The sequence below is a fragment of the Clarias gariepinus genome, chromosome 5 (genome assembly GCF_024256425.1).
Source record: "Clarias gariepinus isolate MV-2021 ecotype Netherlands chromosome 5, CGAR_prim_01v2, whole genome shotgun sequence".
Taxonomy (NCBI): Eukaryota; Metazoa; Chordata; class Actinopteri; order Siluriformes; family Clariidae; genus Clarias; species Clarias gariepinus.
In genome coordinates, this window is record NC_071104.1 from 25739790 (window position 1) to 25757089 (window position 17300).

At 38.3% G+C, this 17300-nt stretch overlaps 1 protein-coding gene across 2 annotated transcripts; it reads left to right on the forward strand.

Annotated features, from left to right (window-relative positions):
- Positions 1–63: 63 nt before the first annotated feature.
- galnt3 (UDP-N-acetyl-alpha-D-galactosamine:polypeptide N-acetylgalactosaminyltransferase 3 (GalNAc-T3)) lies at positions 64–12389 on the forward strand. 2 transcript variants are annotated; one of them, XM_053497400.1, is made up of 12 exons: positions 64–291; positions 394–514; positions 2369–2972; positions 3725–3897; positions 5959–6108; positions 6474–6708; positions 6873–6990; positions 7915–8115; positions 9410–9541; positions 10080–10181; positions 10699–10851; positions 11280–12389. In XM_053497400.1, exons 2-12 carry the CDS (start codon positions 439–441, stop codon positions 11391–11393), a joined length of 2058 nt encoding a protein of 685 aa, XP_053353375.1. In that variant the 5' UTR covers positions 64–291; positions 394–438; the 3' UTR covers positions 11394–12389. The 2 variants fall into 2 exon arrangements, with proteins under 2 accessions (XP_053353375.1, XP_053353376.1); XM_053497401.1 differs by lacking the exons at positions 64–291; positions 394–514 and adding an exon at positions 1309–1665.
- Positions 12390–17300: the final 4911 nt, after the last annotated feature.

Consider the following 17300-nt stretch of genomic DNA (forward strand, 5'->3'; position numbering starts at 1 on the left):
TTCCCAGATGCAGAATGGTTAGGCTAGATTTTACTTCAATCCTGATTGTGCAGGAGCTGCAGCTCCACTTTGCTTGCTCAGTGAGGTGCCAGTAAGGAAGGACAGAGGGGGAAGTCTGCTGGAGCTGAAGCTGGTGCCCCTTCTTGGCAGGTCCGTCTAAAGAGCTGAACAGCCACTGACACACCGCTTTTTCTGTCTCGCATGGCCATCGCTGCTGCTGTTTGTCCTGTCCTCTCTGTCTCAAATAACATGGATTAACTAAAGTATTTTTTTTCTTTTACGAGTGCGATGGTAAGTTTTTTTTTTTTTTCTTTCTAAACTTCAAAATAAAATATAGGCATCAATGGTAAGAATAAAGTATTACTTTTGGTATCCCTTTGTCGTCACTGTCAGATATAGGGGTTGTCACTGATCTTGATAATCTCTAAAGGAATCCGGATGAACCTCCGTGAGACCGCCGGCGGTCAAACACGAGCAGTTAAACACAAACCAAGCTCTCTCTCACACACGTGGGGTAAGTTTGATCAGTTGCTTGTTTGATGTTAAACGTTACTGTGTAGCAAACACTGACGTGCTTTCTATCGGACTAAGACGTTATTACTAGTAACATTGTCAAGTTTGCACTGTTTTGAAGTAAAAGTCTTGCTTCTATTTGGAAGCAGTTCGCGCGCGTTCCTCCGCTCGCTGTATCCCAGCAACCGTTTGAGAGCGAGGGGCTCGCGCGAAGCCGGTTAACTTTACAGGATCCCCGGGCTACGTCCCAAACCAAATAGTGCTCCGGGGCTTATTAAATAACCACTAACACAATGCAATAGCATCCTGTTTATGGACACACCCGCTTTGAGTTGAGTATCTAATGTGGCGGAATTTAAGCAGTTTACACTTGTTTGCTTTTTATGCGCATTTAAATTCACTCCTACCTATTACTTTTAAAATTATACACACATTTCGATCAGATATAATGCAACTATATTATAGTACATAGGTCAGATTTGGCATTACATTACAAGCATACCCGAATAGACTATTTGACGCAAATTCTAATATTTGTTGCAGCACCCATTTCCCCTTAAACAAAACAAAACAAAACAAAAAAGGAACAAGTGTTAGGTGTTAAGTTTCTGAGAAATAGAGACACCGCAGTGCACTTTGCCTTGTCTCTGGGGTGCTCCCACTGAGGGGACATCCATTGTACGCTCCTTTCTGTATCCTTGGCGTGGAGCGGTTGTATAGGTGGCCTCTGCGCATGCGCGCTAAAGACTTGCCTCCGCTCATCTTACCTGACAAGCACACCTGGATTCCACACGCGGAAGTAGAGTGTCGAGATTCCTCAGATAGACGCGCTGTCTTTCGTTACGTGGCTGTTCCCTTCAGGGTCTGAGACGGCTGGAATTCTGTTTGGACAGAAACCGGAGCTTTTTAAACGATTCCGGATGAACCTCCATGAGAACGCCTCTGATCAAACACGGACACTTAAATACAAACCAGGCTTTCGCACGTGGAGTCATTTTTTGCGTCGTTATATGGTCTGGTGTAACAAAATACTGAAATGATTCTGATTTAGTCGTAACTTTATTACAAGTTTCTGCTTGGAATAAAATCTCACCTGTCTCCATGAGACCTGGATTATATGTTTTAACTGGCATATCGTATGTTATAGACTGGGTAAGATTGCAATTTTCTATCATTTTTTCAAAGTCATTTTGTGTGGTCTAAATAACTGGGATTTAACATTAACAGTTATATGTTGGATGTCTTTACGTCATTCACCGCCGTTTTAAAAGTCTTCCTTTTTTTTTTGTAAAGCATGATCGACAACATTGAAAAGTGTATGGATTGCTAAGAACTTGGAAATTTGTGGGATAAAATTAATGAGGGAAATATATATGTATATAATATAGATCTATTCCTTCCCCATTTGTTTTCTCCAGTTCATATAGTTATGACCGACATTACTGAAAAGTGTATGGAATGCTGAGAACTTTCATGGGATTCATGGGAGAGTATAATTGGGGTATATATAGTTCTTATAGGTACCATGTTACAGTTTGGTAGGAGCGAAACCTCAGCAGTAATTTCCTGGAGAATGTATAAAAAGACATAAAAACACATTTCTCTCATTGAGAATAGTTTCCCAGCCATCCTAAAAACATCTGAAATGTCAATGAAAATGTTTATTTTGGGTAACTTAGATGTTGAAACTGAGAAAAATGCCTCAAAGTTTTTCCCTTTCCAAACTTATATTCATAAGTAATTGCAACTGAGCTTTCTTTAAAATGTAATGGTTTTATACGTATAAACTTTGTGAATTGTGCATGCAAATGAATTTTGTCACTGACGTTTTTTTTTTTTTTTTAATCTTTCACAGGTTTAGGAGTTAGTGATGTTACTCACATCTTGTGTCAGGTGAATCACTGTTTGCAACACTGTACAAGTACACGCACATACACCACTATTCATTCCCACCGCAGAAGAATGACTTTGATCCGCAGACTGCTACGCAGGCCGTTGCATCCATGGAAGGTTGCCATTGTGGCGCTAGTGTTTGTCACATTTTTGTTCCTGATGCAAAGAGAGGTGGTCAGTCAGAGCCCACAGGAGGATCCCTGGCTAAAAGGGATTGTTGAGAAACGGGACACCATGCTGGGCATGGTAATGGGGGCTGTGAATAACTTTAGGGATGCCATGCCAAAGATGCAGATTCGAGCCCCAGTGAGGCAGCAGGAGAGTAGGAGCAACCAGCCCTGTCTGCCTGGTTACTACACAGCCGCGGAGCTGAGGCCTGTGCTGGAACGGCCCCCACAAAATCCCAGTGCCCCGGGTGCCTCGGGGAAACCCTTCCATACGGAGAACCTTGGCCCAGCTGAGCAGAAAGAAAAGGAGAAAGGCGAGGAGAAACATTGCTTTAACCTGTATGCTAGTGATCGTATCTCACTCAGTCGAGACCTCGGCCCTGATACAAGGCCGCCAGAGTACGTAGACACTTTGCCTTTTATTATGTAACAATATTTACCTAAGCAAAGATATTTTTCTGGTTTTAGCAAAGATCACACTATAATGTGATCCTGACTATAAAAAGATTGGCACGAGATCATTAATAGGAACTGTTTCTGGTAGCCTTTTGTATAAATATAGTAAAACCTAAAATAATCCAAACCTTGCTCTAAAATTGTGGGAAACGTTTACTAATTGGAAAATATAGTGCCATCTAGTGCTTAAATTAAGGAATGGTGTATGGTGGTCTTTAAGCAAAATGACCAAATTCCAGAAAACATAATGAACAAAAGGACCACCATTAAGCAGAACTGATAGCATGCATATTTCAATTTCTAGCACACACTGAGGCTAAAAGCCAAGCACGCTATTTATATTTGGCTGCTGCTCTGAAAAACCACAGACTTTTTCCTGAGACATTGCTTCACCATGTCTGCCTAGTGCAGGCGGTTGATTGAAGGGAAAAGAGGAAAGAAGGAAGATGTTAAACTATGTCTGGCTAATTAAGCAAGGCTGTTCTTGTTCTTATTAGTTTGACTAGGCAATTTAGACTGTACCAAGCCCAATTTTATTGTTCTTTTTTTTTTCAGTCATCTAGTGAAGTACGGAAATTTCATGGATGTATTCATCTAATGGATGTACACACTAATTTAGGAGGAATGACATGCATTTGTCTTGGTCTATCTCTGCAAGGATCATTCCAACTATTTCTCTCTATTTTTCTCTCTAGATGCATAGAACAGACGTTTCGGCGCTGCCCACCCTTGCCGACCACGAGCGTGATCATCGTGTTCCATAACGAGGCGTGGAGCACATTGCTGCGGACTGTCTACAGTGTGCTCCACACCTCTCCTGCCCTTCTTCTCAGAGAGATCATCCTTGTCGATGATGCCAGCACAGACGGTAAAAGCCCTTCAGCTTTTAGGACTGCAGGACCACCCATGTGTTTAACTGAAATTAAGTCAGTCAGGTGGCCCACTTTGAAGCATTCTAGCCAAACTGCTAAAGCAGAACAGGATGGTCTGGCTGGATCCTTGTACCAATGTCTTATACTGTAGCAGACTTTAGAGTAGCAAGCATAGCTCCTTGTGATCTTGCAGTATCTGTCCAGGGTGTTTGGGAAGGCACATAAAATGAAGTCGTGTAACAGATCCTAAGCTTACAGGAAATTATCACACAGTTGGGCTTTATTTAAAAACTGTCAGTGCTTCTGCACTCATTTCTAACTCATTGGTCTATTTTCCTTTGTGTAAGTTGTGTAATGTTCATTATAGAAGGACTGCTGTATTTGCATAATCTAACTGGCTTAGTTTCAGTCTAAGACTGTTTCTGTACTGTACCCAATTTTTTACAATATGAGCTAGATGAAACTTGGTATTATCATCCCGGAATATGTCTGTGCCAAAAGAGAAGAACAAAATGCAAAGATGAAATAACATGGGAATTCTGTACATTCAGGTAGTCAGCCGACTTAATTTATTGCCATATAACATTGCTAAGTCTAGACCTGTCCAACTGAAGCAACTAACACTTCCTCCAGAAACTTGTACAGTAGGCACTATGCATTATAAGTGCATCGCTTTATGTGATTCCCGTCTTACCCTGACACACCCATTGTCCTGGTATCTGAAAGTATTTGCTTATTTAAATGCTAACAGTGGCGTTTTCTTTGACCATGGAGTGTAGTATCTTGGAATGCTCTCTGATGCTCCCATCGCTTTGGAATGGGGTCAGTCTGGACTCATGAGATCACAGGACCTTTTTCCATTGGTCCAAAGTGTTCATGCTCCCTTGCAAACTAAAGCCTTTTTTTCTGATTAGACTCACTAACAAGTGTTTTTTTTTTTTTATTTATTGCCACAAGCTATTTAGACTAAAGTATGTAAGTTCTTTTTTTTGTTTGTTTTTTGCGTTTGTGGAAATTGTCTATTAATATTTAACATAGCTGTGATTTTTACTGTTAGTTTTTAAACAATGCAACTTCAAATGTTTAAGTGATCTCCAGTTACGGTCATCCTTGTTTTTCCCTTACCATATTTCTTCCATGAAATTGATGGTTCAGCACTTTACTTCAAGGATTTATTGTATTAGAAGGTTCTTAACCCAGTTATAGTCATTTCAGCAATTTCTTTAGTTGTTTTCTTTGCTTGATGCAGGCCAATAATTTTACCCTTCTGAACTACAGCAACATCTTTTCCCCTACTACAGAATTGCTTGTTTAAGAAATGAGAAGTGATTCACTGCATCGGTTAGTCACTAGCTGAAACTTATTAATCACTGCAGCAATTATCCATTCAAATACTCCTTTGTATTCATCATAATTGTATTATTATAAAGTATCAGCATATTTAAACCCAGTGTAACTTTGATATTGTGGTCATTCTTTTTCCAAAAAAGGGGACAATTGACCATTATTGAGGTATTTGGATGGGACAAAGCAGAGAATAATCTTCTGTACTAAATTTATCATCATTAAAGAAAGTCAGTCAGTTCAGCTTGCAGCCATGCATGGCAATATTCTTAGAATTACTGGCAGGGCATTTTCTGTACATCTTTCTTATTCAATCTCTCTTGTACATGTTAATTTTTTTAATAATATTTTTATACTAGTACCCTACAGGCCCAGGGTAATTGAGGCCATTCTGGTGTAGGTTTCTATTTATGGTGGTCTGTGACACATATATCCCTATATAGTGCATAGTGTTCTTTTCATATTGAGAAATCACTCAAATAAAAACTCTTTGATGTTTTTGCACTTTGCTCTTAAAATATATATTTTTATTTAAAATTCACTTTGTCGTCGTTCAGAGGCCAATCAGCAAAATGACCAACTTTCGATTATTCATGGACTTTACTATAGTGTTTTACATGGCATAGCTTAGATTCTGTCTCTTAAATATGATCCTGTGTATATAAGTAAGTGAATACCTTGACCTTGTTCTAATCATTAACAAATTTCTGTAGAACGGCTAAAGGATGAGCTGAATGAGTATCTAAAGCAGCTTCACATTGTACGTGTGGTGCGCCAACTTGAAAGGAAAGGCCTCATTACTGCACGGCTGCTGGGAGCCTCTGTAGCTGCTGGAGACACCCTTACTTTCTTGGATGCTCACTGTAAGTCAGAAAAATACTAAGTCATCATAAGTTTGGGTTTTTTGCACTCACACACCTTGTACCCAGTTACCGTTTCTCTAGCAAACCGAGCATGGTGGCATTAATGATGGTCCTCCCTGGAAAGTGTGTGCCTCTGTGTCATACTGGTTAAGCTCATAAAAATTGTTGTTATTCAGTGTGGTTTCACACACTATTTACATAGAGATTTTCCAATGCACCAGTGCCTTTCAAGCATGCAACTCTACACTGTTGTTCTTGGCATAGTTTGGTTTTTACCCACACCTCTTTTGCCACACTTCTTGAACATCCTTGAAACACTCGGTTCCGACCTCTGTCACAGTGGGACTCTCTTCTCATGAATACAGGTGAATGTTTTCATGGTTGGCTGGAACCTTTGCTGGCTCGAATAGCAGAGAACTACACAGCAGTAGTGAGTCCAGACATCACCACTATAGACCTGAACACATTTGAGTTCATGAAGCCTTCTCCATATGGGCAAAATCACAATCGAGGCAACTTCGACTGGGGCCTGTCCTTCGGCTGGGAAAGTTTGCCCGATCATGAGAAAAAGCGGCGCAAAGATGAGACCTACCCCATCAAGTAAGGCACAGCACAAGGATTAAACATACGAGATATTATAAGTAAACCAAAACTGAAGGAAAGTATTGTAAAAAAAATAAAATGTCCTTCAGTTCTATTTGCTTAGATTTAAATACAAACCTAGTTATGTAAATGACGTTATTTTCCCCCCCTGCACTGCACAGAACCCCAGCATTTGCTGGAGGACTGTTCTCCATCTCTAAAGAGTATTTCTTTCACATTGGGAGCTATGATGAGGAGATGGAGATCTGGGGAGGAGAGAATATTGAAATGTCCTTCAGGGTAAGAAATAATTTAAATCATTTAAATAAACAAATTCATACATGAATAATATTTATACTTAGTGACTATAAATGTGTGAATGTACTGTATGTATGCATGGTGCCATTTGGTGGACTGGCCATGTGTAGGGTGTGTTCCTGCCCCATTCCCTGTATTTCCAGCATTGGATCTAGACCACCATGACTCTAACATAAAAAAGTCGAAGTATGAATGCATAAATAAATAAATAACTTATTTGAAAAGTGAATGTCTATTGTATAGTTATTAGTTTTCTATAAAAAATAAATCACTAGCTTAGTGTGTGATGTATATAATGTGTGTGTGTGTGTGTGTGTGTGTATGGGTACATGTGCAAAAAGTAAAATAAAGACATAGATATAGTGAGTCATGGCCTTCTGTCTTCATTAAGTAATGACTCAAAGCATAACAATTTAATGTTCTGGACAGGGTTGCCAGGTCACAGCAAAATCTTCATCCAACTCTATTTAAAAACCACACAACAATACCTGAAACTAACCCAAAAACTTCAGGCAGTGGAAAAAAAAGAGCTACATTTTTTTCCTGGTTTTCTCAGTCTTGGATTTGGGTTAGAATTAAGTTCACCTCAGTGCACATGCATTTCTTATTTGCAAAAGGATTATCTGCAATGTTTTATTTTATTGTTGCTTTACTATTAGCCATCTTTAAAAAAATACTTTTTCTTTGTTTTTCTAAGGTGGTTATTTTATTTCAAATTTTTTTTAAATCCAATTTGCTTTCACATGTTTTGCTTCAAAAATACCGGTCGTTATTAAATTGTAATAATATTTAACACATTTTCTGAGTGTCACCAAAAACCAGGTTTTCTTATTTGGTTATACAGCACACACAGAAGTATATAAAATAATCTGCATATGTTTGCCCTTTTTGATTCCATATTTTAAGGTCTGGCAGTGTGGGGGTCAGTTGGAGATCATTCCCTGCTCCATTGTGGGCCATGTGTTTCGCACCAAAAGCCCTCACACCTTCCCTAAGGGCACGCAAGTGATTGCCCGTAATCAGGTGAGGCTGGCTGAGGTCTGGATGGACAACTACAAGGAGATCTTTTACCGCAGGAACCAGCAGGCAGCGCAGATATCCAAAGAGGTAATGCAAGGATTCTATGCAATTAAATTCTGCTTCTAGCTGTCTTGCACAATAGTAGAGAGTTAACTTCCACTCCCAGGAGCAGTCAATACTTTTAAAATTTTTTAAGCTAGATTTCATTAATGACCAGGCTGATAGATGGATGAATGTGCTTTGTGACAAAGGAGTTCCATTGTTTGGTTTTAACCTACCGCAGACACAAGTTGTTCTTTTTGGCAGAAAAAACATTGATGTGCTTGATTATATACTGTATTAGGCTATATGTGTTATGTATAGAAATTACATAGCTTGCCTGGCTGAGACTGTCAGGGACTGGTTTGTGTAACCTGACACTTAACTCATACTGGCCAAGCTAAGCATTTGTGGATTTGGTATTTTCCAGACCTATATTAAGACAAATCCGAAACTGAATATGATTTTCATTGAACCACCATGAACGTAATTTAATTAAATAAAATCTATGATTAATCATGTGTCCAAAAGATGGTCATAGCATCTGTGTTGAATAAATTGAAAAGAGGAGGAACAAATAAAGTTATTCCTAGACGTTCATGCTCTTAGTATCCTTTTTTCTTTTGTTTCATACTGTGTGTTCACTTTATACCAGTTTTTAAACTGAAGGAGTTTTAAGGCAGTGCTTGTCTTATTAAAGATCTTTCACATCTTTCACATGAATATCATTCACAGATCTGTTCCTAGACCGTATAAGAACAGATGTAGGGTTTCCTATATAATGTTCATTGGACCACACTTAACACACCACACTTTTATAGTTGCACAGCGAGGCCTCTTTGGAATGATGAATGTTCTCTACATGTCCAAGAAGGTTCCACTGAGAGTTTGTTCAGGTTGTAAGTAGTCATGGTTTAGATGGGCACAGCCTAAAGACAATACTAGATGTACTCCGGATATTCATCATCTTCTACAACTAGATGGTTGCGCTGTCATATTATCAAGATTTGTGGTCACATATTTGGCGGAAGAAAATGCTTGATCATTTTGCACTCTTGAGACGATTTTAAAGGCATCTTGCCAGGCTCTCAACTTGAATCCAAGATTGCTGCTCTATTATAGTGCAAACCACTAACACCATCAGCAGACTTTCAAAATCTAGCCAAGACCTGCTGCTAGTCTAAACTGAAGGGAGGGTAAACTGCCTAAAACCAGTTCCTGCATGGCCTGGGGAAAATTGTATGGGATGGTCTCCTTTTGATTTCAAAGCTGCTTCAAAAATTAGTCTTTCACTTCACCTTTATTAACATCTATTAATGACAGTCTGGGTTTGGCTCCACAGAGATCATTTGGAGATGTATCCAAACGCTTGGAACTCCGTGAGAGGCTCCAGTGTAAGAGCTTCTCCTGGTATTTAAAGAACGTATACCCAGAGGTCTTCCTGCCTGATCTCAACCCACTACAGTTTGGTGCGGTAAGTGAGTGTGCTCACATATGAGTATGTGCATGTGTACACAGTGGTGGGTCTCATTTTCTCTCGTTATTTCCATTATTACCTTACTTCAGCCCATTCTCGTTTTCTCTCTCTCTCTCTCTCTCTCTCACACACACACTCACACACACACACACGCACACACACACACACACACACACACTTTCTCTCTCTCTCTCTCTCTCTCTCTCTCTCTCACACACACACTCACACTCACTCCCCCTGCCCCCCTTACATTTGGCTCTCAACTCTTCCTTCGGTCTTTTTCTCTCTCTTTGTCTTTTTCCTCGTTCCAATACTCCAGACCACAGAATGTTGTGTCTGGCCACTGTGGTTTCCCGCAATGCATCTCTTCCTGCAGAGGGTCTTGGAGAAAGCTCGGTTCCATGTTTTAACAGCTTGGATCTTACTGCCCTGATGGCCCTCTCCCTTTTCAATTTATTTTTTCACGAAACTCCTGCCTCTATCTACCCCATCTCGATGTCTTTTAGTTTCTGACTATGTACACACTTTCCTCTAGATAAAGAATACAGGAAAAGACATGTGTCTGGATGCAGGAGAAAACAATGAAGGAGGCAAGGTGCTAATTATGTACCCATGCCATGGCTTAGGAGGCAACCAGGTAGGACCTTTTAACTCTTACCAGCATATAGTCCTATAGTCCCTATACAACATTTTTATATTTATCTGCCCTCTAACACACTTTTTTTCTTGTAAGAACAAGAAAAGTGCATTTTAAGTTAGTGAATTTGAGGATTTCATGTGAACTTCATTGGGTGTTTGTGGCTCAGTGGTAGGCTTGTTGTCTGCCATTAAAAGGCCATGGTTCGCTTCCTAGTTAATACCCCACACCCAGCCACTAGGGTTGCAGGGCATTGTTAGTGTTTAGATAAAAATGGTAAAAAAAAAAAAAAAGCCATATCGGAAATGGGAGGGTTGTGTCTAGCATAAAACCTTGTGCCAAAATCAAAATGTGCAGCTCAGAGGATCCACTGTGGTGCCTCCCAACGGTAGAAGACAAGCACAAAAATGAGAACTACTTCATGCCGATTTTAAAACTTATACATTGCATGCAACATATGAAATGGACAACTTTTTTTAAAATAACATTTTTTTCCTTACTCTTCCTCTCAAAACAGTATTTTGAGTACTCAACTCACCAGGAAATACGACACAACATTCAGAAGGAGCTTTGCCTGCATGCAGCTGATGGGCCAGTAAAACTCCAGGATTGTCAGTATAAAGGCCACAGCTCCTTCACTGGACAAGAACAGAAATGGGAACTCCAGGAGGTAATGAAACTTTAAGAGCTGCCACATATTTACTAATCCTTCTCCCCTGCGGCTAGCCATGCTGTTTAATCTGTGCTTAAGCGCCACTCTAATGAGTTCTGAATGGCCTAAAGCATTGTAGCATTGTATAGTCCTCTTGTCCTGAAAAAAATGGTAATAAACTCTTACATTTAATAACGTGTCAGGGCATGGTTATCTGAGGTAGCACAGGAATGAACAACAGAAACTTATCCCTCGCTTACCAATATACAAGTCTGAAACATAGATCAGTCAGTGTTTGTGTGCAGCTTTTCTTTGTGTTTTGTGACATTATGAAGAGTTATATTTTTCTGGTATTTCTTGCTATAAATTTCTTAGTGTTTGCTTTTATTGGATTGCAGTAAGATATTGCCAATCGTCTCTCCGTGTGCTCCTCTTTGGCTCTGTAGAATCAGCTGTTTTATAACCGCGGGCGGAAGCTGTGCCTCAGTGCTCGCTACGAGAACCCCTCTATGGTCCCCTGCAACTCGGCGGACAGATTCCAGCTTTGGGCTTTCACCTGAGAGGATAAGCCAATTAAAATATACACTATTGTTACTAAACTTCTGAACAAGAGAATTTTAATTTATTTTTATATGTGAAATTACTGCTGCTGGAAAGATTTGAATATCATTAAGTGGTATAGTATGCAAAGAGTACATGTATAGAACATACATGCACAGTAGAGTTAAAAAAAAAAAATCAACAAGGCACCTTCAGGAAGTATGCTGAAATACATTAAAGCACCAAGTGAAGACTTCTTACCGATTAAGGTTTCTCAAACATTCTTTCTCTCTTTATTGAAAAGGTTGTTTCCACTGTCTTACAGTAAGAATCTAACAAATTCATAATTGTTTGAGATTCTAATGTGAAGTTGGTCTAACCTGCACATTTTCATGCACCAAAGAGTATTTGTAAACCCAGTTTCATGTAGTGCAATTCCAAAATATGCACTATAAATTTCCCTTATTCTAAATGTTTTGATCCTGAATGGTCTTGATAAATGGCTTCCTCCATTAAATAGGATGATCACTGCCATGCACTGACTTGTCCCTTTTCTTCTCCAACAGCCTTTTTTTTTTTTTCAGACTTTCAAAACACAAAACTGACTGATAGATAACTGCATTAAAGGGGTGAAATATATATATTGAAGGAGTCTGTTACTGGTTTTAAATCCTCCCAAAAAAATCACGTAGACTACCAGATCAATGGGTAGTGAACAAAACCATTGTATCTGCTTGAACTTTTTCATTATTTGTTTACACACTGAAACTACTACTTCCAAGTTCGGTGACTTGAATCAGCAGTCAATGTAACCTTTGTGATCCTGCTACCCGCCACCACTTCACTCACTGGGTCAGTGTTTGAGTTAATGACTGTTTTTCTTCACAAATGATACCTTGTTTAAATAATTGTCGACAGAGAGATGGTTGTAAAAAGTACTGTAAAATAACATGAGAAAATAGCAATGAACAAGGGCATTGTATGATTCAAAATAAACATTCCAAACACCCCTTTCAGATCTTGAGCAGGCTTCCTGGTGTTGTCTCTGTGTTGCGCTGGTTGTAATTTTTGTTACATGTCGTAAACATGGCCATATTACCACATGAAATAGTGATTTATATAGTAGCTATTCTAGCATTACTTATGAGGTTTATCACTTTAAAAACCCAATATTGCTTATATAAAAGCTTAAAGAAACATGTTCCATGTGCACATCAATCTGGAGAAACTGGAAGTACTAGTGAATGAGTCAGTGAATAAGTATGAACTAATTTTTGCAATTTGACAAACTTGAAACTCTGGTCTGACATATTTATAGTATTAACTTTCTTAGATATTTATATTCTACAACTGACATCATTTTAAACCTTTTTGTATTTGGCACCATAAGTAAAATTTAGGCTTATTCTGTTGTTTTCACACTCATGTTTCTGGGAGTTCCACATATTTTTGTGCCCCATGGAAATGCAGAATGCACACCCTATTTGTTTCTTGGCATTGTTTTAACAACCGTATGCCACATCACAACATTTATTTCCTCCCAGAGTTGCCATCATTTTTGGCTGAAATCTCGATCATGGGAGAGTCAAACAACTCTATAAAGTCTTTTCCAGCACATCGTAAAGAATTTCAGTGGGGTTAAGGTCAGGACACAGTAACGTTTATTTCATATGATATACTGTACATGTGATATGCCTCTTTTATCAGGGCAGAAAACATCAGTTTTTAAGTCAGTCCATTAAGGCAGTCGGTCGACTTCATGTTATTACCACACAATGTTGCTGAGCCTAGACCTGACCAACTGAAGCAACCCCAGATCATAATACTGCATGCAGAGGCTTGTACAGTGGGCATTATGTATGATGGGTGCATCGCTTCATGACTCTTCACTTCTTACCCCGACACACCCATCAGTCTGGTATATGGAAGAATTTGCTTATTGAAATCCAAACAGTGACTTTTTTTTTTTTTTTTTTGCCCAGGCAGAGTACTTCAGATTTTGGGGGGAAAAAATCATACATGTTCTATTTAAAAAAAAGCTCCTTCTGTCCCTTACTTAGGATTGTTTAGTCTGATTTTTGAAATGTTAACTAACCATTAAACAAGGCAAAATGCAGGGAAGGCATCGTGCAGGAGACAAGCCACTCATCACATTTCTAGCTCTGCATGTTTTGAATATCTTTTGTACACAATTTTCAGTGTTTCTGTGTAAACACTGGGTGTGTTTTAAAATTGCATAGTATGCGTACTGAAATCCACCCAAATATGTAGAACACAGGCTTACAATACGTAATTGGTTCCTGAATGACGTCCTAATTAGACCCAGTTTCAAGAGCAATCTTCCTGTTGTAGTACATTCCACAATACTGTACATTGTGTTCACTTTGCTTTGCAAGAAAGCAAATTATTAAATACTATTACCTATTACAATGACCTTTTTGTCTTAAAGTGGTATCCCACCTCAATAGGACGGAAAAAAAAAATATATATATATATATACTAATAGTTCACTATTCCAAAATAAAGCTACCTGTATGGATGTACTACACATTGCATCTCTTTCTATTATGCAAAGTAAGCTGGAAGTAAATTGTCATAACACTACATCTGATTGTTGAGTATTTAATTGATCAGATACTGCTTAGCAAAACATGACGCCATAAAGGTGTTTGCTACCAAGCTGGTTAAATACCACATACCTTTATGTTGCATATGCACTGTCTTCAGTGCAGTATTACACATACAGTATATGAATTGATTAAGGAGGCCCATGAAAGCAAGATCAAGGCCCTTAACACACGACACATAATACACTGGTGCTAATGCCATTGTTTGAACAATTCTCATTAGGGTCTACATCTACAAGTCTGTTACTTGTGTTAATAAAAAAATAATAATTATGATACAGTATAGAGATTATGGATCAGATTTTAGAGACTGCTTGTATGGAACCGAAGCCATACCAATCAAACAATTATACAACCAACAGTTTTTAAACAAGAGTTTGCCTTCAGGTTAAAATTTGTTATCAATCTGACATTAAAACTGTGTATTAAAACATTTAAATGAAAATCATTTGTTCTACCCAACTATTGATTACACTGCTCAGGCCTTTCATTGGCTAAAGGCCTAGAGTGTATAATGTGTTTTGCACAGTAGAGGGCGCAGTTGGAATTCCTATTTGAATTTCAGTTCATAGCAGGTCAGGCAGCGGTGCATGCCATCCAAAACTGCAGGTGTGAATTTCTATATACACAAATAAACAATACTTACATATGTCATGATGAGACTGTTCAAATGAAATCTGCCTGATTCATCGCAGTGAGTTCCAGGGTGAAATGACACCTTTTTCTTAGATTTTTATGATGTCAAGTTAATAGATTATAATAATTAATGATACATGCACTGCATGAAATGGGAAATGTAGCCCTGGCCTAAAAAATTAGCAAGCCACAGCTATATATAGAACATTTGTCTTTCAGACAAACTTAAAGGCTTGGTAAAAATACACAGTAGAAATCACAGTGATGTTTAATAGTGAAAGTAAGAGAATTTCCACACACAGTGTGATGAGGCTTGGGACTAAATAGCGGTCATAAGAAATCTACTTGTTAACGAGGCTGTTTGGTTTGGACTTTGGAGAAAAGAAAAAAAGGTCACAAGGACCATGAAATAAAGTAGTGTGTTCGCCTTTGTTGGCCAGGAAAATAATAATAATAATAATAATAATAATAATAATAATAATAATATTGACAACTTGAGTGACAATCTTTAAAAAATTATATAGAGTTTCTTAATATTTCGAATGCCTCCCGTTTGCTTTAATGGCAGTGTGCGCTTATGCTGGCATAGACTTCAAATTCAATTCAATTCAATTTTATTTGTATAGCGCTTTTAGCAATTTTCATTGCCGCAAAGCAGCTTTACACAGTCAAATGAATTATTTAAGTTTGTATGAAATGTGAATTTGTATGAATCAAAATGGTCAGTTTGTCCCTGGTGAGCAAGCCGAGGGCGACAGTGGCAAGGAAAAACTCCCTGAGGTAATAGGAAGAAACCTTGAGAGGAACCAGACTCAACAGGGAACCCATCCTCATTTGGGTGAAACAGAAAGCAGTAAATAATCTGCATTTATACAGTGTGTAGGGTGGGAGGCAGTTCAGCTATAATAGCTGATGTTAATTGATGTTAATATGGAGTCCAGGTAGTTATTGAAGACTCGGGTAGACTTGTAAGTAGTTCTAGTCCTGAACTATCGAACTGTCAAGTCCCCAGAGAAACAGTTGCCAACACCAGTCAAGGCCAGAACCATTTTCTAGGTAGAGAGAATCATTCCCAGACACCAGACGCATCCCAGAGAGACACACGGGGCATCCATGTGACGAGATCTTCAGCCAGAAGCGGGGCACCAGGATGGGTCAGACAGGTCCGGAGGGCAGAGGGAGTCTGGATCACTGGCAGCTCAGGAACGACATGTGTAGCTCGACAGAGAGAGAGAAAGAGTGAAAGGGGGAGACAGGAGGAGAGAGGAAAGAGAAAGAGGGGGAGAAAGAGAAGAAGAGGAGAGATGGCAGTTAGGTATGGTCACAGTCACACAATGTATAATGTGAATGTATATGCAAAAGTCTATGTTCCATTTTAGAGCCAAATCCATCTTTTATTTTAACACCTGCTTTAGTATAAAAGATAAGGCAATAGAAATACCTCATGCATGAAAATTTGTTACACTTATCTTTTAAATAAGAAATAGTGCAGGATTTAAAATATTATATATTAATATATATTATATATTCAAAACATACTATTTTGATATACAGATTGTATACAGATTGTATATATTGTATGTATATTTATATTTCCTTAACTAAAATAATAAAAAAAAACTGTGACATATAAACTAATATGCAACTACGATAGGGAGTGAGTCACACAGAGCTGGGTAAGACGGAGCTACTCCTGTGATGCAGAAACTTCACCATTCACTGAGGTAGGTACTGTAGGCCATTGAATACAACTGCTTTGAACTACATGTGGCTCCCATCAGTGATATGAGTCACATGACAAATATGGAACACAGGAAGGTGAGCTTGGCAGAAACAGCTCTTTCCAATCTCATCCAGCTCATCCGCAGAGGCGACATGATGGGCTCAATGTTTGTGATGTGTGAATATTACACCTATAATTTATTTGATGTATATTTATAAAAAAATGCATTTTCAATATGAAATCCATTTGAAAGGAAATAAGTGAACAGTCTATGTAAAAATAAATAAATAAATAAAATTAGTATAGTAATAAATAAAAATAGTAATTTTAGTGGTTTTGTCACATTTAATACTGAACAGAAGTGTGTAGTTCATGCGTTACATTATACCTTACTATGATTCAGTGGTTTATCAGGCAAAGGAGGTGAACACTTCCACTTTGTATGTTTATAGAATTAAGATTACGTTTAATGAGACGAGCCACTTTTTGGCTCTTCAAGAAGTCCTCAAAGTACGAAGAATTAAAATAAAGCTTCTTAATTCTTAACATGCTGTGCCAGCTTAATGCTTAATATAGAAATAATTAGCTATTGTTGCTATGGATTACTGCATTTAAATTCCATTTTAAGCTTCTCTTTATTGCCTTATTGCTTCATATTTGGCTTTCTGAAAAGTAACATATTTTGGTTACTGAAATAAATAAATAAATAAATATGTTCATGAATTAATATGATACTAGGTCAATCAGAAGTAGCTGTGCCCATAAATGAATTCAACTGCCAGGCACCAGATTATACCCAAAGAGTATTGTGGGACTCTATAACACAAGAAATATTATGTAATATACAGTATATTCTGCTGCATTATACTCCATATGTATATTATTTTAGACCGCCCCAGGCTAGGGTTATTATCAAAATCACAACATATGACGTACACCAT